The following is a 24,775-nucleotide window of genomic DNA, read 5'->3' as shown; positions in this document are numbered from 1 at the left end:
CAATGACGCAGGTTAGCCTCCACCCAACCATGGTGGTATAGGCACCTGGTCAGTGCCCTTTTAAACTCGATATCATCAGTATTTGTAGCTCTACTAAGCATTTCCTCTTTTATTAGATCCATACGACTTTGCAAAGCATTGTACAACTCCTCATTGGCGGCGAATGACATTTTAACTCTATACTAGTGAACAGTATATGTCTAACTCTCTACTTAGTAAATGAAACTAGTTCCCACAACTAGGTGTGGCGAACAAACAGTCAACCACCACGGGCAAACATGGCCTAACCAACCAACCATATAATTATCTTCTAAAAAACCACTTTCAGTTACAGGGAGAAAAGAATAAATAAATTCATCTGAGCAGAAGCTATAACGGCCGGAGATGAAGTAATATCTTAATAATCTAATAAAATATAAATGCAATGATTTAAAAAACTGCCGTTATAACATGAATATTTAGGATATGTCATTGGGCGCGTGAACGGCTTTCCCCACAGTCGATTACAAGCGAGAAACGGATCAAGGTTGCTGCTGAAGGAGCCTAGTCTAAGGCAGCACTTCACCTCCAGGAGGTATTTTCCAAATATGGCTGAAATTGAAACCGAGACCCGCGAACTGCTGGTCGTGTAAACGCTGAATTATTTCCCGAGAAAAATCTATAAATTTTACTAATGAAAAAATTCATAAAATAAATGACTAACTCATTATTATTGTTTCACTTATATTAATTTTCTTGAACATGAAAAACATAAATACATTATTACAAGTATTGGGATGACTGTGATATATATAAAGAGGCTGTGATGACTGTATTGTTTTGCACTGGTATAAAAAACTTGTTTGAAACGCTTACTGATTGAAAATAATGCTCATAGATTATATACTGGTTTGCACGTTATATCATAAAAAATTTTCGTAAAAATCCTATTATCATTAAGATATAGATTACTTCCAAAAATCAGAAATAAATTGTAGCATGATTTGGATAGAATAAGTTTTAGATTTCTGACATGACTAATACAACAGGTACTAGATTTAACACAGTATGAATTTTCAATGGATATAATCCTTTGTATCTTTCATGGTAATATTGTTAATTGAAACTGAAAAAACCGATAGCTTATCGATGAAATATCCGACAACGCATGTCGCGCTTCGAATGTGGTCGAATTATGTCATACGAAACAGAATTATATCATTAACCGCCGCCAAATCTTATGACAACCTTAATATCTTGACTAACCTTGAAATACCATGATAAAACACAAAGGACATAACCTATAAGGTCGAATATTACATAAAATAATAATTAATACTTAACGGAAAACTTATTTGTTTGGCTAAAACCAAGAACGAAAAGCGTCAGTGTTTCTTGTGAAACGTGTGTTGACAATGCCGTCGTCGACGAATCTCGCCGTTCGCTGTCCTCCTGTGAACGGAGAATTTATCACAATATTGTGAAAAAGCCCAGCTCTATTTGTGTGGCCGTTTATCACCGGCTGGCATGGGAATAATCTTTGGGCTGCCGACGCAGGCCTGTCCTGTGGCCGCTGTGTCATAATGTCCTCATGTCTGCTTGGGGACGGACGCCGCGAGACTTGGGGATGGGAGGTCGACCTAGGATTTTGCGCCCCGCGATAAATTGGTTGACCGGAGTTCCGCGCAAAATCCGTTATTTGTGGATCGTCCTGCATTGTAATGCACCGCGACAAAGCCATTTGATATGGCTCTGTCATCTGTCGGTACATACGGGACATCTCAATCGACCGCCACTTCCCCTTATCCCTCAACGCCTCGTCCGACAAGCCGGCTTCGCACGCTGCGGAAACCCCGGACATTTTACAGGACTTTCTGCCCACTGGGCCGAAATATCCTACTTGACGGCATAACTGCGTGATATCATTCAATAGAGTCTGTGGCGAGAGTTGATACCTGCCGTCAGCTACAATTTGTCTAACTCCTGGCAGCCACATGGTTGAAGATCTGCAGAACAAGAAGTTTTCATCCAGTATCCCTTCCCCCATGAACTGAAATCCACATCTGCGATAGTACTTCTTAATCAGCGCCACCGGGCACATATCTCCGCCCTCTGATGCCAACAGGTTTGTACATCCTTCATGTTCTTGGTCATTCTTCCTCTTGGGGTAGATCACTCGCAGAACTTCCACCCCGCCGATTTGATCTTGGCTTATATGGCAAGCCCTCACTTGATCAAGATCGGCGAGACGAGTGAATGTGTGGAATTGCAAAATTATTGCCACCGTCGCTCGGAAAACTGGCAGCGGAATGTCCCAGATGGAGTCATAGTCGTAGACTATCTTGCGCATGATTGCCGTGAGAACGCCCTTAGGAATGGGCGTGGCTTTTCTGACGGGGGCGCGTTCCATTGCTGCCCTTCTCACCGCTCCTTCCAACAGCCGCGACACACGTTGTGAAAATTCCGAAACAGGCTGATCTATTATGTATGACCATGCCTTCAAACTTCCACAAACCTGTTTGAGGAAGGAGTAAGGCTTCCTTATATCCTCCAGATAATGGATGAAGTCCTGCAACACCCTCTCCTGGAACGTGGTTGCAGGCAGATTCCTTTTGCGCAAATAGGCGAGAAATACCTCCACTACTTGGGAATGCACGCTCGTGGTGGACTGGGCGCGGGACGACGTGTATAATTTGGCATCTCGACTCTTTGTTGGCGACAAATTCAGACCTCGCGCTGCTTTCATGATTCTCAGAGCTGGCCTCTGTGAAATTCGAGCAGGAAGACCCTCTCCGACTAAAAATATAGATTAAATTAACCATAGGTTTGAATAAAACAAACTTCGTACGCATTAAAAACCTCTTATAGAGACAGTTATGCAGCCACTTGAATGAAAAGAAAAAATATGTGTCGAAACCGACCATTGTACATTAACAAATTTCTTTGTTTGTTGTATCATAAATCTGAGACTAAAAGACTACCAATCCTAACGCCGAAAAAACATTCGATTCCTGCCTTTACTACCCGATTTTATATCATTTGAACAACTATACTTGCCTCTCATAGGTCTTTGTTGTCCTCTGACCCGGTAAGCTGGATCAAATCCGGCGCGACCCATTTTATACTGATTTCCGCGGATTCCTCTAATATAAAATATGAAATGGGTATACAAATTGAGAATTCAAATAACAAATTTCCGAAAAAAACTCGTTTAATTTGTAAAAATCAGTGTTCACATATATGAAATCCATTCGGAATCAACTACTAAAAAAAAAAAAAAAAAAAAAAAAAAAAAAAAAAAAAAAAAAAAAAAAAAAAAGCCAAATATTAAGATTGTAAAACCCATTTCTTGAACAGCCAACAAATATATATTAAATTTTCAGAGCGTATCACAGACTAGAATAATTTTCAAATTGCACTTTCATGGAAAGACCGAATGTTTGACAAATACATAAAAGGACATAAATGGATAATAAAAGTACTTGTGAAAACCAAAAAGTCCGAAACCAGCAGGGTTTCTCTTATAAGCATACATAATCTAATTCCGTCCAAACAACCTAACTGAATTTAGAATAATGTGCCTAAATTGTATGTAAATATTTTAAAAATAAAAATGCTTCTCACGATCCTATGATTTCTGGACTTGAATGGTTATTGAATACTTTAGATTACAAATCAGATGTATACATGAATTAAAATAATTATATCTGCATGGAAAATGATATCATTTTATTGGGTACGAATGAACTATCTTCAAATCTTATTACATGTTTTCGTTATTACGAAAATAGAAATATAACCTCCCCATATGATCTAATAAAGTCTTATCTGTATATTTACTAAATCTTGCCAAAGAAGTATCGTAGCCCAATAAATAGAACATTTCTATTAACTAATAAATGCACAACTCAGGTTTTAATCAATAAAGCGATCATAGAAAAATTACACATTCCTTTAAACATGCAATCTGCTGCTTCTGATGTAAAAGTGGTCTTAAACACAAAAATTCTTTTTATGAAAGACTTAAACCTTCCGGCTTCAATAAACTGCGACCAAAAACAAGCAGACTGCCATAAGGGAATGACAAAAACGGTAGTGGCGGACGGTATACTTAAAATTTTATGTAGTGCTGGAACTATAACTTTGACCGGAGGGCATATGTACATGACGCGCTTATTATCCAATTCTTGTATAAAAAAGTCGGTGCCTAATGCCGTTTTATCCGGCAACTTTGAATAAAACGCCGAACATTTTGTATTTGCCGCGCTGGCCATAAGATCGATATCCGGCATAACCATAAATTTCTCACATATTAAATTATAGTCCTCGAGAGCTACCGACCACTCGTCGGTGTTACTTACTTTAGATCCCTCGTCGGCAATTTTGAGCAACAACGTGCTCCTCCTTTGCCATACTGGCAGGAGAATAATGTCAAACTGTAGCTGGACTAGCTTGATATTTATCACATGGCGCTGTAGAATTTCTACTCTAGAGCCGCGGTTCAAAATGCTGACTAAGCCGCGATTGTCCGTGCACCAAACCACTGTTTTGTGTCTATTTTGCTGGAGAAAGGATTCCTGTTCAAACATTTTAACAACTGCCAACAACTCTCGCAGTGTACTGGACTGCTGCATTTCATCGTATTCGAAGGGAAACTCCTTTATAAAACGAAGTTGTTCCGCTTCAAATACATAAGCCCTAGATTCACTCGAATCAGAGACCATGATGGACTCTATCTGCGTGATGTCTAGAGGATCTACAGCTTCCAGCAAAACTGCCTGCTTCGCAGGTTGGATAATGTTGATGACAGCATTGCACTTGTTGACAGGTTGTCCGTTGAAACTAAAATAAAAACAAAGAATATTTAAATGTATAACTCATATTTAAATGAACGTCAAAACTTAACCGAGGCTTAAACAATACATTCGTAAGATGCCGGGGAAAAAATATATGCACAACTGAGTCGGACTTGTATCTTGCAAAAAATTTTTTTTTTTTTTTTTTTAATATTTTGAAAACATTTCAAAAACTAAAAACTCGAATGTACACACCTTATTAAATAAACTTTCAACATTTCGAATTCTTGTAACATTCTATCGTTTATAACTAACGACCCGGACCATCCTTTCTCCTGAACAGTCAATCCGAGTGTCTGCTGACATGCTCTAGTCACCACTCTCATTATATTTCCATGAGAATGGAGAAGGTGACAACATACACCAAGGATATGTGCTAATTCTTTGGCCTGTATTACACCAACCCTATCAGCTTTTGAAATTGCAGCGTTAATATCATTTGTAAGAATTATTATCTTCATTAGAGGGGCACTGATTCTCATGGAAATCGAGTCTAAATTGAAACCCAGGTAACACAAAGAAGTGGCAGGCCCGAAACATTTCGATAAATTTAACGTCCAGCCTGTGCTTTCGAACACAAATTTTATGAACTTAAGGCTAGCCAATCCTTTAATCTTAGACAAGGCTGAATTGAACGAGTCATCGACAAATGTCGATAAATCGATGCCTCGAGCGTGGCAGAATCTTCGTATGGGGACTATCAGAGAATTCATTATGTATGTGGCTGGACCTGACAAAAAATATTGCATTCTTATGGATCAATTTGAAGAAATACGTATAGTTCAATTTGACGTCCGATCGTTTCTTAAGAAAAACACTACCAAAACGTAAAAACAAAAAATATACATTCGTTTTTTGGTTTTCAGCATGCATGAGGCTGTCAAATACATTTCATATTGCATTCATTAAACAATAGACATCGCTATCCTTATGCGTTTTAGCACTTGCGTATCGAAAATTTATGCCATTGATAGAATTAGAAAATGATAAAAATAACTAACCTGTGCCAAATGGCAGCGTTAAAAACTCATAGAACTCCCGCGTGCCGGAGGCGTTGACAACCGCAAAACCAAATAAACCACGGAACTCTGGATGTAATGCCAAATGGCAATACATCGCTGAAATGTCCAACACGGACATCCAGCAGCCGGGTGTAACTCTGGGAAGGACCATGGAGATATCCTCCATTTTCATAGAGACTTTTCTTAAACAATCGTTCAGTGTACGCGACAGATCTAGACACTGTCGCAATTTCACGTTACCCTCACTATCCAATTTTGACGCCACCGTCAAAGGGTTGACAAAATATGGTTTATAATCAACTTTTCTAACAATGTTTTCCTTAACCCATTTGTCTGTTTTTGCCTGAACGAATTGAATGTTTTGCAAAGCGCTCATATTGTTCCTGATATCTGTCGCCTCAGGAAGAGGAGTAACTATGTCCGGCTTATAACCGTCTCTTAATAGTTCTAAAACTGAATCACTGGCGTTTAAAATTTGTTTATAAAATAATTGAGCCTTTGGATCATGGATCCCTCCTGCAACTGGACCAAAACCAAGGCCTTGCAACCGGTCAATTTCCTTGTCAATAAAAGCCGCAAAATCTTGGTCAGAAATGTCACTTAAAGAATTTACGACTAAGTCACTGGTAACAATTTTTACAGAAGTATTGTTGTCATTTTCAATATTACCATTGGAGTTAAAGTCAATAGAATTTGTGTCAGTTAAATTGTCGTTATCGAGCGGGGCGATAACATCGTCAATAAGGAGCTCCTCGGCTTTGGTGGATGGATATGCCGCTATGGCCGGGGAACTCGAAGCCTCGCTTCAGTCCTTTTTCTTAGGAGCTGTGCATTGAGAGGCTCTATGGCCTTGTTTCTGGCTGAAAATATAATAAAACATTAGACTGGCTGAATTTAACAACTAAGAAACTCTCTGCTAAATGGTAAGCTAAATTGCGAATATATTTTTTTTTTTTTTTTAAAAACTAAACTATGTATTTTTCGAAAAGAAAACATCCTTGATTATTTATTTGGCATATCCATTGATTGCCCACGCAAAATCGAGATCCAACTATTACTACAACAAACTCAAAACGGCTGCAAATAAGATATATTAAAAATTTTTGTCGCTTACCAATTGTGGCACGTGCCAGTGAAGCGTTTCGCAGATGGTCTAGCCTCCCGCTCTCTGTCCCGTCTGCGCTTCTCACTTTCTTCGTGCTCCTTGCGCAAGGTATTTAATCTGGTTAGCCTCTCGCCCTGCAGAACTTCACGGTTATCGTTGCAGGCAAACTTGACAACCACAGAGGGGCTGTTTGTAAACGCCAAACTCGTGTAGAGACTCATGAACTTGAGCAGCTCGATGGCCATAAGCGAGAACTCCATACTGCGATGCACGGCGGCGTGGGCCTCAGGGGGCAAATACATGTTGTAAAGCTCGCGAACTGCGTCCTAAATTATAGTTTAAAACGTAACAAATTTTATAACACTTAAATGTTACTTAAATCAAATATGGTGATATACAACAATGACCTCAAATATTACATTGTACAGATAAACCGCTCTAGTGCCTATTAAGATCTACAGCATTACAGATAAAAAACACATCTCAGTGCCACAATACTTGTGAAATTAAAAAATTGAAACCGCAAAAGAGAGTAAGGACTAGAACTGCGAACGAGACTCTTTTATCGTATAATTGTAATAATGTTACCTCGATATTGTTCTGGACAGATAATAGATCGAGACCAGTCTTCTGCATCAACCTCAAATAACTGGAGTCACGGCAATTCTGCGCGTTGACCTCAGTTATTTTTCCCAATCTGGTTTGTTGCGTAACGGCATAATGTACTAGGCAGAAACTGGGCGGCTTTGTTTTTGTAGGCACGCCTGCGACGAGTCTTCTGCTCGGCAACGCGACCATCTGCCAACCCTGGGGAAACGGCGTAGCCTGTTGAAAATTGGCCGCTTGAGATGCTTGTATGCCAGCCCTCTGCTGCTGCTGAACTTGCTGTTGCTGGACGCTGCCAACACCATTGCTGGTCGATGGCTGAGAAGCACTGGCGCTCTGCTGATTTTTCTGATTTCTATCGCTGGCTAGCATGCGAATTACGTCGATAAGAACACTGTTTGGTACCTGACCCGAATTATCGACAGATACAGGCCTGTCAGCCGTTGATCCTCGGTCATGACACGTACCACGTGGAGGCATGACAGACTGAGCTGATTTTGTCGGCACTCTGGGTAGTTCCTCCGACCTATGGCGTATGCGTTCGCCGTTTTGCTGCGGTTGGGGCCTAGCTGCCGCGCCTCCTGCCATATATGGTGCCGCATTTATGTTAACATGATTAAAATTCATTGCCTGATTCTGAGATGGATGATGAACTGGACCGGGCCGGCATTGTGGAAGATGCTGAGGGTGTTGCTGTGCTACTCTATTGATATGATCATGCTGACCATATCTGGCCCTTTCTTGTTGAATGTAAGATTGAGCCGCTGGAATGAGAGGTGTGGAAGCCCGAAACGGTCTGGCTCCCATTGGTGCATCATCAGCCAGCATGGCCAATAAATCCGCTGGATCTCTTCCGTTTCCATCATTCATTCGATCCGCCTCCGCAATCTCATCCATCATAGGAGCTGGTTGTGATTCATGGAACTGCGCATGAGCGGCGTCGATCTGATCCTCTTGATCATGGACACTTTCGTCACTATCAACAGCGGGATCATCATCTACGTCCGCTGCTAAAAAATAAAAAACTATTTCAATTATCGATTTTCATTTATACATTGCAACTGCTATTTTGAATGGTTAAAGCTGAACAAAACATGTCCAACATGAAAATCCATGAATTTAGTCGACAGGTTTGCAACTTTGCTAAAGTATATTTTATTTTATATATTATTGTGCCTTAAACAAGTGTATGCACGAGTCGAAAAATTTAAAAAAGCATAGAATTGATGTAACATATATAACCATAGGTCTATATCATGATACGTGACTAAAAGAAAAACTCTGAACTTAACAGCCAATGGTCTGTCAATTAAAATAATACCTGGAGATACAGGCTCGAAACCGTTTTCTTCCTCAAACGCCGGCAACTCCTGGGCTATATCGCCCAAATGTGGCAACTGCATCTCATCCTCACCGTCGGCCATTTTATGTGCAAATATGCGCCGTATGAGATGGAAACAAAAAGGCTTATGATAAAAATCTGAAAAATTTATATAAAATATAAATCGAGAAATCTAGAATGAACGAATATAAAATAAACGAAGCATTATGAGTAGGAAATTAATATTTAAAAGAAATAAATCGAATCGACATTAAAAATGACCCTTATAAAAAATTTTTAGGTTAAGTCTTATAGCATTCAATTTCGAAATTTAAATCATAAAACTATCTATTATTGCCCTATCAAAAACCACGTGCATAAGAAAATCGGTGAATTATGAAAAGGAAAAATATAAAGAAAAAATGCTATAAAATTAAAAGATATTGATGAAAAATTTAAGGGAGTGGGAGGGAGGGAAAAATAAATTTTTAGAAAAAACTTAAACGATTAATATCACAAGCGACTTTGTAGCATAAACCTATGTTTCACTATCCTCTATTCTTTATTCTTTCACTTTTGTATTTAGATGTTGTTCGTTCAATGGTCAGATAAAGAATGAAGTAAAACAGCGAGCTTTCTCTCGGCCCCTGTAGTCCGAGTGTAAGTGTGTGTGTGCGTGTGTGTGTGTATGACTACTTGCTTTCGCGCTCAGCTTGACAACAACCACCCCTCGTGGTTTAATCTAAACTTGTACCGTTCCGTCTCACAATCTGCCTACCGCAATTGAGAAACTTATCTGGCCTGTACCGCCTTACGTAGAGTCCTCCTCTACTACCACTCAGTTAAGAGTATATAAACGTGCCTATACATCATTGTCGGCCCCTGCCGCTTCATATAGCCTGTATATCATTTATAATGCACGAATCTGCCGCGAGAGGTACTCCCTCTATACTACGTCTCTCTACCGCCATCTAACGGCCGTAGCTGACAACTAAGGTTAATTTAATTTTTTCTGTCTGCTAGCTCTCCAGGCTTTCTATATCAGCCATACTACTTTTTATTCAATACTACGAGCGAATTTTTTCACATAATTCGCTTAAGATCTCTCAAACTGTGTTACTTTAGACTTCTCATATTAACTTTTTATCCTTGTCTTTCCACGTTTTATTTCGAACGACCTGGGCCGCTTGCCAAAATGCTCCTAGAGACACGTTTAATGTATTTTTTGAAATTCCACCATATTGCACAACAAATACCAAATTATTTTAATCTATGACGACATTTATATAACAGGTAGATCTGGTACTCCTCTTCAACTCCCCCTCCCCTCTCTTTTATATCCCCTTTCCCTTCGTAACATTCGTAAACACTGCACAGCTGATTGGTATTTTATTCCCCCCCCTTTACTCACCGCTCTTTATTACCCAATCTCCCCCTTGTCAGATGTTGGTTGTATGGGATCTCTAAAAGCACCCTTACTGTGGATACAATTGAATACATGTACTTTTGAGTGAGCCAAGTTATAAAGAAACTAGTTCTTTCTGCTTTCATGAATAGGTGATTTTTTTGCATTAAAATGCATCAATAAATTTGACATATTAACATTTCAGATTTTTAACATAAAAAAATCATTCAAGTGAATTAAGTTATTTTATGAGCCATTCTAAGTTAAAAAAGTGATCAATATGCAACAAGGATGACTGTGAGAGAAGTAACCCAACACAATCAAGCCAACAGACACGTCCAGAGGTATGAGTATGATCGATTACCTTTTCGAATTTAACCTATTTGCATATTCAAGGGCCGGGATAATTATGAAGGAAATATGAATAAATGTCATGTTTTTAATATAAGCTAGCTCCACGAACTAATTTAGGATAATAATCCTATATCACACCAGAGGCCAAATATTTTTTCGTAATTCCAATAGGATCAATCTTTTAGACCAGCATTTCATCTAGGCATTTTTAATTAAGCTAATAATAATTTGGATGAATAAAAGGCAGAGATTATTATATTTGGAACAAAACAAATATAAAGAAATAAAATTTTGGTTTGAATGTAATTAGGTACCTAGTGTTTTTTTGTTACAAGGATGGACACATAGACACCACGCCCTACTCCCTGAGCAGCTTCGCTACTTACAAGCATTTTTTTATGACTAGAACAAATATCTAACACTAAACTACTCGAGAAGAATTATATTTTTATGTTTTTAGCAACCGGAATAACGCGCAGAACCAGAGGCCCAAGTCTGTGCAGCAGTGGTCCGTGGTTGATGTGCAGAAGTGGTTGCGTAGGCACTGTGGGGATTATTTCCATCTTTACTGCGAGGCTTTTCTAGAACAGGATGTTACAGGTGAGTTTTAGCTGGTTATCTAAATAGAAATATCAATGGATATAGAATATACGTGGATATTATGAAAGAGGAAAAATTGTGGTTAATTCAGGTTGCTAACATGGACATCACTTATTTGTCAGTTCGTTTATCAAGTAGGTGGGGATGGATGGAAATGATCGCTATTTAGCCAGCTACAAGTTTGACTATTATTAGAGTTAGGGTTGGCAATCCGCCCAATATTTGGGTCAGATTTGGATTCTTGCAAAAATCCGCCGAAAAAATTGCGGATTAAAACGTGGGTGCGGATTCTTTTTTTTTATTAGAGGAATTCGTATTGTAGATTGCGGATACTTGTAATTTTTTTAAAGGTCTTTCTGTAAATAAAATAAAAATGCGGCCATTTTCTAATCCTTACTTAACCTTAGCCAACCTAAAATACCCATGAAAAGCTACTGTGAAAATAGAATACAAAAAAAACTTTAACTAGCACCATATTACCTAAAGTTAATAAAATCCTTTTTTTGTTTTTTTTCTGCCTTATTTTAAATGAATAATTTTAAGTACTTCAAAGTCTTCAAAATTAACAATCAAAATCCGCAGTTTCAATTGAGGATTCGGATTGCCAACCCTAATTAGAGTACATGATAATCTTGAAAAAGATCCATTGGAATACCTTAGATTTAATATTTGCAATTTATTTTGCATGATTTGTAATGGTTCGATGTTTTAATGATGCGTATTCATAAATGTGTATAGTGTAAAAGACTATAAATTATTATTGTTTTCATTCAACCACAGAAAAATAGAATTCATAACTTTAATATTTAATAAATGTACGTTTTATATTAATAACTGCAGACTGATACAAAGACAGAGTTACGATGTGCGTGTCTAAAACGAGAAACAAACTCTTTTTATCCTTCTCTACCTAATAGTTTTACTTATATCAAACTTTAAAAACAGATCTGATTTTGTACCTATCCGAAATATTTTGTCAATGTTATTATTATTTGTTACATCTACCTAGGTATACAATTCCTTTTTTTGTTTTTCTTGAAAAACTGTCAATAATACGATGCGATAAATAATACATTTTAAACTTTATAAAACATCAAATAAAATAAATAGATATGTACAATAAGTAGAAAATTACTAGTCCGTCTATTTCGAAGAAAATTAGTGTTAATAACAATAATGAGCCAATCAATTGGATTTTAATTGCCTAAATCAAAAGTTTTTTTTTCCTATGAAGAGTAACTTACATTCAATAAAAAAAAAATAGACTGATTTTTAAGATCTTGAAAATAGCTGGTATAATAGGACTGTTCTCCCTTCCGGGAAGCTTAAAATATAAGTTGAGTTGTGAAAGAAAAAAAAATATTAGAAATTTATTGTTTTGTCGGAAAAGAAAAAATTAAGAAATCAGGGATCTAAAGGGATTAGACAATGGCCGATAAATTGATGTATATCTCCAGTGATAGTCACAATTACTCTTTCATTACTCTAGATTACAATTATAGTGATCGAAACGTTTTAATTAATAAACTTACAAACCAAAATTTAATAAAAGTCCTCAAAGTGTTTAGGCCAAAGAATGAGAAAGCAATATTATAAAAATTTGGGGACTAGTGTAATAAAAAGTCAAATGTCCTTCTCCCTCCCTGGGAAGAAATGCATAGTAATTATTGTTCTGACTTCTGAAGTGTAAGAAAGTGAGTGACTTTTGTATGGGTATAGTCCTAGACATGTAATTATTGCACTATATAAATTACTGCAGTGGTGGTATGGCTCTAGAAAGTAAAGACTGGTTCATTAGGTGAGCTTAAATCATATTATAACAGCAAAGCAATAATACTTTTCAATCCAGATACTATTCTGTTATATTTAAATTGGCGATCGACTGTCAAACAAACTAAAGTAATATTCTAAGTATTAAATTTATGTTAACATAAGATTAGGTATGTAAAGTTAAAACTATTTAGGTAAAAAGTTATATTATAATTTTAGAACTGAAAAATTGAAATATAAATATATCCATACAAAATCTAGAATAAAAAATCAAAAAGTAAATTGTAATATGTTGAGTTGACGCGATTCAGAGATTTTTTTTGTAGACAGACCGACGGACGGACAGTAGGACAGACAGACAGACGGACGGACAGTAGGACAGACATACATTCAATACTTGTAGATACTTAATAATAAAAAGCAATTTATATACCATGCGGTATTCTATATCCTCTATTTACTTTTTATCTTTACATCTCTTTCACTTAAAAGCATTAGGTAGCTGACTTTTTTACCTGCAATGTACACTTTGGTCTTGTAAGGACAAAATAGATTTTTTAAAGATTTATTGTAGATTAATATATTTTATTTTTTAAAGATTTATTTATAGATCAATTTATTTTATTTATTAAAGTTAACTTTAGAGTTGTGGTATATGAATTAATCTTTTTACCAAATCAGCATGTTGACTATTTTAGTGTTGTCTAATCATGTATGTCTACTAGTATATACAGGTGTTTGCTAATAAAATAAATCCATTCCCTTCCATTCTGACGAAGTAAGAGAATGACTGACGTCGTAATGGACGTACGGGCATTTAAAGTATAATGTGTTATTTTACTTCAAAAATTCAAGTCGAAATTAATTCTTCTTTGATTTGGAATTAGCCAATATAAAAACCTTCAAATATATATGTTTTTTTTTCGAGAATTTTCATAGGTATGGCATAGTACATTATGTATAATGCACATTGAGTATACATTATATGTAAAGTTGTAATGTATATTATTATTTCATATACATGATATATATATGTGTATAAATATATACAGGGTGCACCACATAAATCCGGACTTTTTCTTATTTTTAAACAAATAAACATAAAATCGTCAGTTTTAAAGATATTATTGAATTTTAAAAACTGGGAAGCAACCTAGGTATATGACTAATAGATTATTTAATAAAATCGCCGCCAGTCTCAATCACCGCCTCTACCCGCCCCCTGAACCGCCCGCCGACCCTGGTCACCATGTCCCTGTTCAAGCAGGCGAAGTTCTCCATGATAGGAGCAATGAGAGAGGTCTTTTTGGTATGGGCGCGTCTATTGGTTCATGCTTTAATGGCGCTCCAGGCCCAAAAGTCCATTGGATTAAGATTGGGGCTGCTAGGAGGCCACATCTCCTTAAGGAGTGAGTAACAGCAGGATCCAAATTAACCTATCTTTAAAGCTACCCTTTGACACGGCGGCTCTCATTTGGGCCACAGTTAAGCTAGAACAACGTTTTATACCTTTTTAAAAATGGCACGAAGATTAAGATAGGGTTATCAGCACAATACATAGTCTAAAACGAGTTTTAAGGTTCCGTATGGGCCCCTGAAGTCAAGAACCGAGAAATTTTCAAGATTTTTGACGTTTTTGACATCTTAAAATCTACCACGATCCACTTTGTCGGAGTACTACAGCCAAGTCAGCTGGGATTGAGAGCTCTAGTCTTTTCTAGTGTTTTCACTAGGTATCTGATAGTATCTCCAGCAAGTTTCATTAGTCCATCTCACCTACAGATGGGCTGAGGTCAGATTTAGTAGGCCCAAGTCATAAACCCACGGTAATTCATCTGCGCAATTAGAATCTGCCTTGTTGAACAAAGGTTTTCATGGGCAAAAAGGTCATTACCTAAGCTTTTTATAGTGGGGTCAAACGTCCTGATTGGTCAAGTAGTTTTGACGCTATGGCCGTTTAAAAAAAGTCCGGATTTATGTGGCGCACCCTGTATATAAATGTTTGCTAGATTAATCACAATTACACCAATTATCACAAATGGAACTTCACAGGGAATTCAGGATTAAACAAGAAATAATGACCACCAATTTTTATGTATTGTAATTTATACTGGTAATCACGTTTTCTTATTCGTTGGCTGAAAAAAAATTTGGGATTTCTAATTAATCTTGATGGTTGCCTAAAAATAGGAGTGTGCAAACTTTTAAACTAATAGAAGGATTAATTTTGTTAATCATCATTAGATCTTTATCGTCAATTGTCTTAACCCTATTCGCTGAACAAAACAATCTACAATAAATACCTTATAACACAAAGAGAGGGGTAGGTTTCTGGTAGAATCCGTAAAGGTGTGTGTTTTAAGGCTTAAAAATAGTAGTAGAACGATAATATTCACTAAATATGTGTATTTCTTATTGAAAAGAACTAAAGACAAAATTTTTTTTTTTTAAAGTTAACATAAATTTTTATCGTTCTACTACTGTTTTTTAGTAGCGAAGCTAGTCTATAATTTGAAATGTCCGTCTGTATGTCTGTCTGAAACGTTTTGGGGGAAACGTGATTTTCTCAGCTCCTACGAAGGATAGAAGGCTGAAATTTTGTGTCAACATTCCCATCTTTATGGAGCATAATTAAGTATAAAACATTGTTAGCGGTCGGACTGCTTTTAAGCAGCTTTTTAGCCGCTTTTAATTTTCAAAACTGATTTTCTTGGCTCCTGTAGATGAGAGAAGGCTGAATCTTCTTGTCCACATTTCCATCAATATGGGGCATAAGGGGGGGGGGGGGGGTTAATGCAACCATCTCGTAATCAATGTATAAATGGCACCTGAAATTCTAATTTTGATCTGAAATTTTGCATGAGTAATCCTTGGTAGGTCTATTTTCCCTAAATCGAAAAAAAAGTTGAAAAAGTAATGACTAACGTCTCAGCCGTTTAGCCGTTTTTTGGCTATTTTTAGGGCAAATCTCATAAATTACGTAGAAATCAACTTTTTGAAACACATTTTTGCTTTAAATCATGTGAAATGATACAAAAAAACATTTTTTAGATTTCTAGTACCAGTAACTACCGGCTAGAACCGTTAGAAAACGTTTTGGATCGGAAAAGAGCATTATGTGGAGAGAAGTTTCGTTTGAAAATACCCAACAAATGGCTAAACAGATGAGCCGCCAGCCATTAGCCCCTACTTTTCAAACTTTTTGTTCGATTTAGGGAAAATAGACCTATCAAGGATTACTTATGCAAAATTTCAGATCAAAATTCGAATTCTAAGTGCCGTTTATACATTGATTACGAGATGGTTGCATTAAACCCCCCCCCCCCTTATGTAAAAAAAAACATCAATAGCGGTTGGACTGCTTTTAAGCAGCTTTTTGGCCGCTTTTATTTTTCAAAACTGATTTTGTTGGCACCTGTAAAATAGAGAATGCTGAAACTTCTTGTCAACAATCTTATTGATATGAAGCATTATTAAGTTTAAAACATCAATAGCGGTCAGACGGCTTTTAAGCAGTTTTTAGCTGCTTTTATTTTTCAAAACTGAGTTGCTCGGCTCCTGTAAAAGATACAAGGCTAAAACTTCTTGTCAACACTCCTATCAATATGGAGCATAATTAAGTATGAAACATCAATGGCGGTCGGACTGCTTTTAAGCAGCTTAGAGCCGCTTTTATTTTTTAAAACTGATTTTCTCGGCTCCTGTAAAAGATAGAAGGCTGAAACTTCCTGTCAACATTCCCAACAATATGAAGCATGATTAAGTATTCATCATCAATAGCGGCCAGACTGCGTCTAAACAGCTCTTTAACCGCTTTTACTTTTTGCAACAGATTTTCTCGGCTCCTACAAAAAATAAACTACTGAAACTTGCCAATATAACTGACTTTATGCTCCATACTTAGGTATGAAAAATCTTTGGTAGTCTGATAGCTTTTAAGCTGCCTTTCTTTGAAAAACTTTCAGATATAAACCTAAATTTTTCAAAGTTTCATGATTTTAAGTTTTTGCATATTTATTTGCATATATATCTCTTTCTTTTCTTTGTTATGAAAACAGTTAATCAGCTCTATAAATTACTTTGTCTGTTTGTCTATTTATTTTATATTTTGTGCTTCGCTACTTATGGATGTTGTCATCCTTGTTTACTTATAACACATAACCTTTACAGATTTTACCAGAAACCTACCCCTCTCTTTGGAGATTTATCTACTTGTTGTAATTCTTTTTTGAAAATATGTTCAAGTCACAAAAAAATCTTAAATTTTTGACAAAAATATGGGACATTAGATTATATATGATGTTGTTGCTTTATAGTAGTAATCTATATTAGTTAATATTTAATATTTAATGCGTTAGTACACTTATATTCCATGGACCAATCAAATTACACAAAAAACTTGCTACAAAAATTTGATGGATTTATCTGCCTGTTTTTAATTCTTTTTCAATTTTTTTCTCCAATTTGATAGGTAAGTACTGAGCTGGATCTTTAAATCCTTTTAATGGTGATTTAGATCGGGGTGCGTCGAATTTGGTTCACCACTAAAATGATTTAAGATCCAGCTCTGTAAAAACCTAAATTTTTGAAAATATGGGACATTAGATGATTCTTAATGTTGTTACCTTAAGGTAGTGATCTATATTATATTTTCTTTATCCAATAATGCCCCATTTCTAACATAATTTATCCTAATACCTTCAAATTGGCTTTTGATGATTTTTTTATCAGAACCAATATTTACATTAACTTGTACCTTATGCCAAACGTACTTTGTGTAAGACATGTGTTCTTAGATATTTAGATTTAGAAGAAATAAAGAAAATGTCAGATGTATCCTTATTTCTTAACCAAGAGAAACCTTTCTTTAAAAGCTTTTACAATTTGATTTTCATTTAACTATGAGTCTTACTACCAGTGGTAAATATAGTTATTTATTATAGACAGCTTTCCGCAGATATTGAAGTAAAATGTTTTGATATTGAACTAGTTTTGTTTGCCCTGAGGGCCTGAAAGCCCGAGCCAACAAAACTGGTATTAATTTCATGTTTTTTATATTAAACAAAATATACTTCTTTTTGATTGTTATTCACATATTTGAAGAAAAAACATACATATTTTGTCTCATAAGCTGACATCTAACTCTTAAAAAAAAATTCTTCATTTTTACCTGTAGAGAGACAACCTGGAGGCCTATCCAAAAAATCTTAAATCTGGGGGAAATTCATCATAAAAGAATGATTTTATCCCTAATAACCTATCCTCTCAGTCCAAAGACAAAGTCTATAATCACTGTTTACGCAAAAGTGTCAGAATTCCCCCCCCCCCCTCGGCTTGGAAGCTATACTGGAAAGTTAAATAATGTTCTGCATTGTTTTTATGCAGTAATTTAGGAGCTAAATTTTCCTGTCAACTTTTCTTGTTTGAAGTGTGTAAGACTCAGGGATAAAGGGGTGGGATAATTATATTGGATTAGCTTTTTTATTTTTTTATATACTAAAATCAGCTGAAAAATATTGAGAGAAATAACAATGTTTTCCCATAATCCTTTCCTTTGAATCCCTGAATGATAAGACTAGGTACACTTGTGCTGATTCATATTTTCTTGGAATTTAATTTTTTTTTTATTTTGCAGGTTAAGGTATTACTCATTCATTCAATATTATCATTATAATATAATGTAATCATCAACTTGACATTGCATTTTCAATTTCTTTTTTGCCTTATATTTCTATATTTATTGACATTTCAACCATGATCTTGAGGGATAGGACAATAGACGATAAATGAATATACTCCTAGATGATAAACAAAATTACCCATTGTAAAGATCAGACTTGTTTGTTTAAAATATTTTGAATCTGCAAGTTCAAACAAATAAATCAAGATAAGGAATAAAAGTACCTAATCTACGGCTGAGAGAATGTGGTTATAAAACTTTGGGTTTTAGCATAAATCACAGTCTCTACTTGCAAAACAACGTTTTCTCAAAGCTTTACGTCCCCAACAATTTTGTTTTTATCCATTATTTTGCCTCGACTTTAAAGGCTCTAAACCTAGCTTAAAAGAGAGTTTGGATGCCACTTCAACCCTCCATCTCACTTGCAATATATTTTCTTTATTTCAATTAAAATACCTATAAAGATAAAATAAATACTATTATATTCTTTAATAATAGTATCCTGGCATATTGTGTCATTTACAATATATTATTTTGTTTTTAAATTGTTATTTTTTTATAAGATGAAGCACATATGCCAAGGCTATTAATAATATCTAATTAAAATTATACTTGTTAATGGATAATCAATGGATTATTTTATTTTATAGCAATATACCTATCAAAAAATACCTAACAAAATTTTAAAACTACACTCTTAACAAGTTTTTTGCTAAATTTTTATCACTGAGTTTGCTGTTCTTTTTTTCTTTGGCTGACATCTTTCAACCATATTCTGGCCCTCTCCGTAATTTTAATGTGAAAGAAAACAATTTGTTTGTTGGTAAAAAGTAATATCTGCAACAATATGTTTTAATGCGGATTTATGAGCAAACAAGGACAATAATATATCCTTCTTTCATGAAAAGTAGCAGGTTTTTGTTTGTAGCTTAAGATTTCGATATCTACAAGCTGAACTGATAGACTTACACATTTTAGGGAATTTTCACATAGGGCTTAGGATAATTAGGGCTCAACAACTAACATTAAAGAAAGTAGTAAAGGTTTTTGTCTGTAGCTTAAGATTTCGATAACTACTGAACCGATTGAGTTCACCTTCACACATGATAGGACCCGTGATGGTTTTGGGTTATTCAATTTTTGGGATGGTTTTTGTCCTTTTTATGTTGATTTTCCCTACCCCTTTTATGCAGAGCTCCTATATGCTAAGGAAGCTGCCGCTAGCATAGAGTTAAAGCAATATAAAATTAGGGACGATTTTCCTGCCGTTTTGTAAAACTATAAAAAGAACAACTTTATTCTATTTGGTTGAGGATTATATGAATTTTAACGTTTTTGCATATGCACTGAATTTTTAATTTGTTTTCTGGTGTATAGTTCATTGATTATAAATTACTAGGTACTAAATTCTTTTTATCAGCGGAAATCCTTGATTATAAAATGCTTTGCATCTAAAATATTGTTACAAGGTAGCAGCTTGTTTCAAAGAGATTTGAGAGGAAAAACGAGTCAAAGTAGATAGGGAAAAATTAATGAGAGAGAGAAATATCAATTTAGTCAAAGTTTATGTTGATCCTTTTAGTCTAAAAAAGTTTAGTATGATATATACCTAGTTAGTAATGCTTTGGAAAATGGGAATATATTGGCTTGGCATATACTTTGACTTTCAGACAAGATACATAATGCAGTGTGAACCATATTTATAAGAACATTCAAAATATTATTACTAAATAAAATTTTGACAAATGAATTAAACTTCATTTTTAATCATTAGTTGACAAAAATGTTATTAAATTTTTAATTTAATGATTGTTTTTGTTGTCAAATATAGCAGTATTAACAAGATAGTACTTCGTATTAATATGGGGAGGTGTTTTTTATCACCATCTTCATCTAAATAACCCATGTAATTGAATAATGGATGTGTAATAAACGTATACATTATGACAGGAGAAAAATTGTCGTCAATTTAGGTTGCTAACATGGACAACACTTATTGGTCAGTTTGCTTTCCAGCAGGAGGGAAGGGAAAGGGGTAAAGAGGGGAAGGGGATTATATTATTATTTTAGCAAGCTACAAATTTCACTGTATAATAGTATATGATAATATGGTGTAAGATCCAAGTAATAATAAATCCATTAGTTAAATATGTTTGGCATTGAAATACATAGAAAAACCCATATCCACAGATATGCAATCTACATATTGCAAAAATGAAATAACTTTCTTGGGTCTAAACTCTAAATGATTTATTTTTGATTTAATGTAAGAAGTATAAACAAAATACACAATTGGTAACAGTCAAATAATTCAGTAACATGAAAAGTTTTAACAATTATGGTGATAAATACCCTCCCTCCTTTCTCCACTTAGGAATACAAATTGTATGAAATTCCTGAGCAGAAAGCAATTCATATTTTATTGTTCAAGTTTCTATAAATATTTAATGAAAGAATAAACATATTGTTGGCAGAGAAGCTGTTCTTTAATAAACCCTCGACTTTGGAGCACATGGTTAGTCTACTTGATGTCGGGTGGTTCGTCTCTCAGCCCATAAATAGCAATGGGTAAAGAATTGTACTTGTTACTGGTTCTATGTCAGATGCTAGACAGTAAGTTCTGCCTTTTTTTCTGGATTGTCTAGTTTCTTTTGCACTATTGCCTATTTATTTACCTTAACCTTGTTTAAAACTCGTTTGATTTAAAAAAAAATGATGGCAATATCCATAAAAGTTAACCTCAATAAATCAGATTGTCAGTCAGACGCATATAAACAAATGTTTCTTGTCTTAGGACCATTAAAAATCAAGAAAGTATGACAATTTTAGTATCTAAAAGTCAACATGTCTTGAATGAACGTACAGCATTGTCTAATTATATGAATAGTGTTGCTACGCTTTCATATTTTATTTCAAATACAAGGTTTGAAATCGATTTATCTAGATAATAGCTATCCGGTCCGAAAATATTTACTAACCCTAAATATAGATAAGCTTTGATCTCAGTAACTAAACACTTGATAGTTATATAATACACTTGATATTAGAATTATGCAATAAAAAGATTAAATCGGTGTTCAGTATTTTTTAAATGCCATGGCTTCTGCTAAATCTCTTAACACTTTAATTCCTTTTTAGTTTATATAATTCTGTTAATTCATGAAAAGTGCACTTAATACTTATTGATAATCATAAACGTTACTTTAGTTTTTAAAATAATAGGTATATGTTTGCCCAGTTTGGCATTTGGCAGTTATTTTTGTGAAAGTCGGTTAACATACCTATTCTAGTCATATAGCACCATATAGACAGACGCACATTCTATTAATCTACAATTAGACAAAGATTATAAAACCCCAATATCTGGAAGCATGATATTTATTTATTACATGATCATATTCAAATTGATAATTAATATATTTTATTGCATAAAATCATATAACAATATAAAACTTTGCTGATGCACATATGAAGCTTCCTGGCAGACACAACCTACAATAGAGAGAATACATTTACAATTTTCAGGTACAACCGTTTATTGCCAATTATAAATGTCTAAATGGCAGGTACTCCAGCAATGAATAACTAAGAGGATCAGTGTACACACAGAAATAAGGTTTAGCCAACATGCGAAATAAATCTAAAATGATATTTAGTGGACAGATAAAAAGGTCGTCTTTACTACGAAGGGTTGCCCTCAAAATCACGAAAATTACCAAATACTTTTAGAAATTATTACAGCTTGTATATGCTTCTTCTTTTTCTTTATAGATGGCAATCCAAGGCACGTTTCTCTAAATCAGTTTTGTATTATTATCGAATTGTCCAAAAAAAACTTGTGAGTTTATCTGTAAGATAGTTTTTTGTTTCTTTTTTTATGCAGTTGATAAATTATGGTACAGTTTAAAGTAGTAGAAAATAAAAGGAAGCATTATTCTTTATAAAGATAATCTACAAAGTTTTAATCACTTTACAAAACTTTTTAACAGAGAAGACACAGTTTAATAAACAAAGCTGATAGTTTGCGTTTTACATTTTAAGATATCTAATTTATTTAAAAATAGAAACTAAACTGAAAAATCCTGTATAGCATCGTATTACAGACAATTTTTTTACGGATATTAAAATAAAAAAAACATAGAATTAAAGCCAGTTTTGTAAGCCCGGGCCTTCAGTCTCTCGGGTGTAACAAAACTGGTTTAAATATTATAATTTTTCAATTTAATATCCGCATAAAGCTTCCTATAATACTATGCGATAAATAACTATTGTAATAGTATCTGTCAGGGAACAATATGAAAAGCACTGAATTTTTTTGTAGATACTCATTTGAAAATATGTTTTAAATTTTTTAATTCTACCTGTTCATGTACATGCTTCAAGTGCAGAGTCGGCTCGTTCCTGTAAAAGATTCCAACTTTGCTTTATTCGGAAGGAAAAATAAACAAAAAATGTATTGAATTGTATTGCAAAATCTGTGGAAAATCGATGTAATAATATCAATATTATTGACGATTAGGATAAATGTGAAAAATTCAATTTAGAGGAGTAGCGACTGTGTACAAAATATATTGTTAAAAGTCACCAGATGGGACAAGTAGTAGGATGTGTGCTTGTTTGCCTGAAAAAAATTAAGAATCACAAAAGTTCCTATCTTTAAATTGTATCAATATACTAATAGTTACTAAATTTATATACATGATTTAAAACATCTTTTTGACCAAGAAAATGCTTATAACAGGTGTAATATTAGTTTCTTAATTTGTTTTTACTTAGCGCAAATATCCAAAATAACCATTTTTGAAGACTCGATATGAATAATAGTTATGATGTCTTATTAATTAGGTAATATTTTCTCATTATTTTCTCTTACTTAGGAACAATGCCAAAAATTTACTCTTATGCGTCATAATCTATAATTATTATCTTAGTTACTCTATGACTAGTTTTTGCCTTAATTGAATCACGAATTCTACCATTCTCTTTTTCTAGCATAAATGGCAGCTATTTCTAAATACAGAAGTAGTAGGATTTAAATATGTCCTTTGGCTTCATAAAAACGGCTGTTCCAATTATTCCACAATTTAAGTGTTGGTTCATCGATGGTTGTGGATTATTTGCAGGGGTGGATACAATACTCCCCCTGGAAATATGGCACCTAAAAGAATTTTTTTATATTATTTTTGTAACAAAACTAAATATACTGAGATATCTCTTACCCCCCAACGTGGAATCTAATGTCTTAGGCAGCCAACGTCAGTCAGTAGTACACTGGAACCTTTTTACACACAAAATAGATTTGTTCTTGTTTGTTTTACATTATAATTACAAATGATACATGAATACATAAAAGACTATGTGGTAAGTACATAAAAAGAATAAAGAATGGTCACTTCAGGGGTAACGGAATAAGTTAATTGGCTATAAAGAGGTGACAATTTATGTTGATTTAAGAGCTGAAACGTTGGGAAATATGCTTAATCTATCATTTTCAAATACATATTATATTTATCACCCTCTTAAAAGCACATGCATTGGTGACAATACTGTAATAGATATCAAAACTTATGATTTACACGTCCTAATATCTTTGGTAAATAGTCACAATTGTAGGAAATGTTTCACTCAATACAGAAATATATTTTCACTATCCGATTCTTTTCCAGATTACCTTCCCTCTTTATCCCTGTAAAACTGGGTGATTACATGCAATACAATTGTAACTGGTCACTGTATAATCACATTCTTTAAGTCTTTGTAGGGTTAGGGCGATATATAGTTTCATAAAAGTAACAGGATGTCTATCTGTCTATCTTTAGCTAAGGATAACGCTTAATGCTAGTCTAATATGGTTCTCCTTTACACTAGCTTTTTATAGGTTCTGAGGCAATTTTCCAAGAGAAAGAAATAAAATTTTATTATTTTTAGGTAAGTCAAATATGGAAGGAGTTGGAGCCAAAGAAGATAAAGTATAGAATAGAATCCAGGTAGAAGATTCTGCCTGGATAGCCTGAAATAAAATTGGAACTTTTGAAAGCCCTAAATGGCTACAAGGCTTGTAGTAAAATCATATGATT

At 34.6% G+C, this 24,775-nt stretch overlaps 2 protein-coding genes across 3 annotated transcripts in view; one reads left to right on the top strand and one right to left on the bottom strand.

The window, feature by feature from the left end:
- Positions 1 to 3,244: 3,244 nt before the first annotated feature.
- On the bottom strand, positions 3,245 to 9,288 carry LOC145316846 (uncharacterized). Its single transcript, XM_080157607.1, has 3 exons — positions 8,890 to 9,288; positions 7,551 to 8,578; positions 3,245 to 7,288 (listed from the first exon to the last, which is right to left on the bottom strand). Exons 1-3 carry the CDS (start codon positions 8,990 to 8,992, stop codon positions 6,968 to 6,970), a joined length of 1,452 nt encoding a protein of 483 aa, XP_080013733.1. The 5' UTR covers positions 8,993 to 9,288; the 3' UTR covers positions 3,245 to 6,967.
- A 1,169-nt stretch (positions 9,289 to 10,457) lies between these two features.
- The window catches only part of ave (sterile alpha motif domain-containing protein aveugle), a 72,772-nt gene continuing 58,454 nt past the window's right edge, over positions 10,458 to 24,775 (top strand). The window contains exons 1-2 of one of the 2 annotated variants that reach the window (XM_080157612.1): positions 10,458 to 10,638; positions 11,109 to 11,248. In XM_080157612.1, the coding sequence (XP_080013738.1) occupies positions 10,586 to 10,638; positions 11,109 to 11,248 (193 nt within the window). In that variant the 5' untranslated portion in view covers positions 10,458 to 10,585. The remainder of the gene's footprint in view (positions 10,639 to 11,108; positions 11,249 to 24,775) is intronic. The other variant, XM_080157613.1, reaches the window with a different exon arrangement.

Source organism: Acartia tonsa, chromosome 4 (assembly GCF_053477335.1).
Source record: "Acartia tonsa isolate MP-2025a chromosome 4, ASM5347733v1, whole genome shotgun sequence".
NCBI classification, from domain to species: Eukaryota; Metazoa; Arthropoda; class Copepoda; order Calanoida; family Acartiidae; genus Acartia; species Acartia tonsa.
The sequence above is the reverse complement of the archived record's forward strand: the minus strand, read 5'-3'. Positions and strand labels throughout refer to the sequence as shown.

Coding starts and splice junctions, on each gene's coding strand:
- LOC145316846 (XM_080157607.1), bottom strand. CDS start 8,992: ATGGCCGACGGTGAGGATGAGATGCAGTTGCCACATTTGGGCGATATA. Junction 8,579..8,889: donor TTTCGAGCCTGTATCTCCAG/GTATTATTTTAA, acceptor TTTATTTTTTAG/CAGCGGACGTAGATGATGAT. Junction 7,289..7,550: donor CTGTCCAGAACAATATCGAG/GTAACATTATTA, acceptor ACTATAATTTAG/GACGCAGTTCGCGAGCTTTA.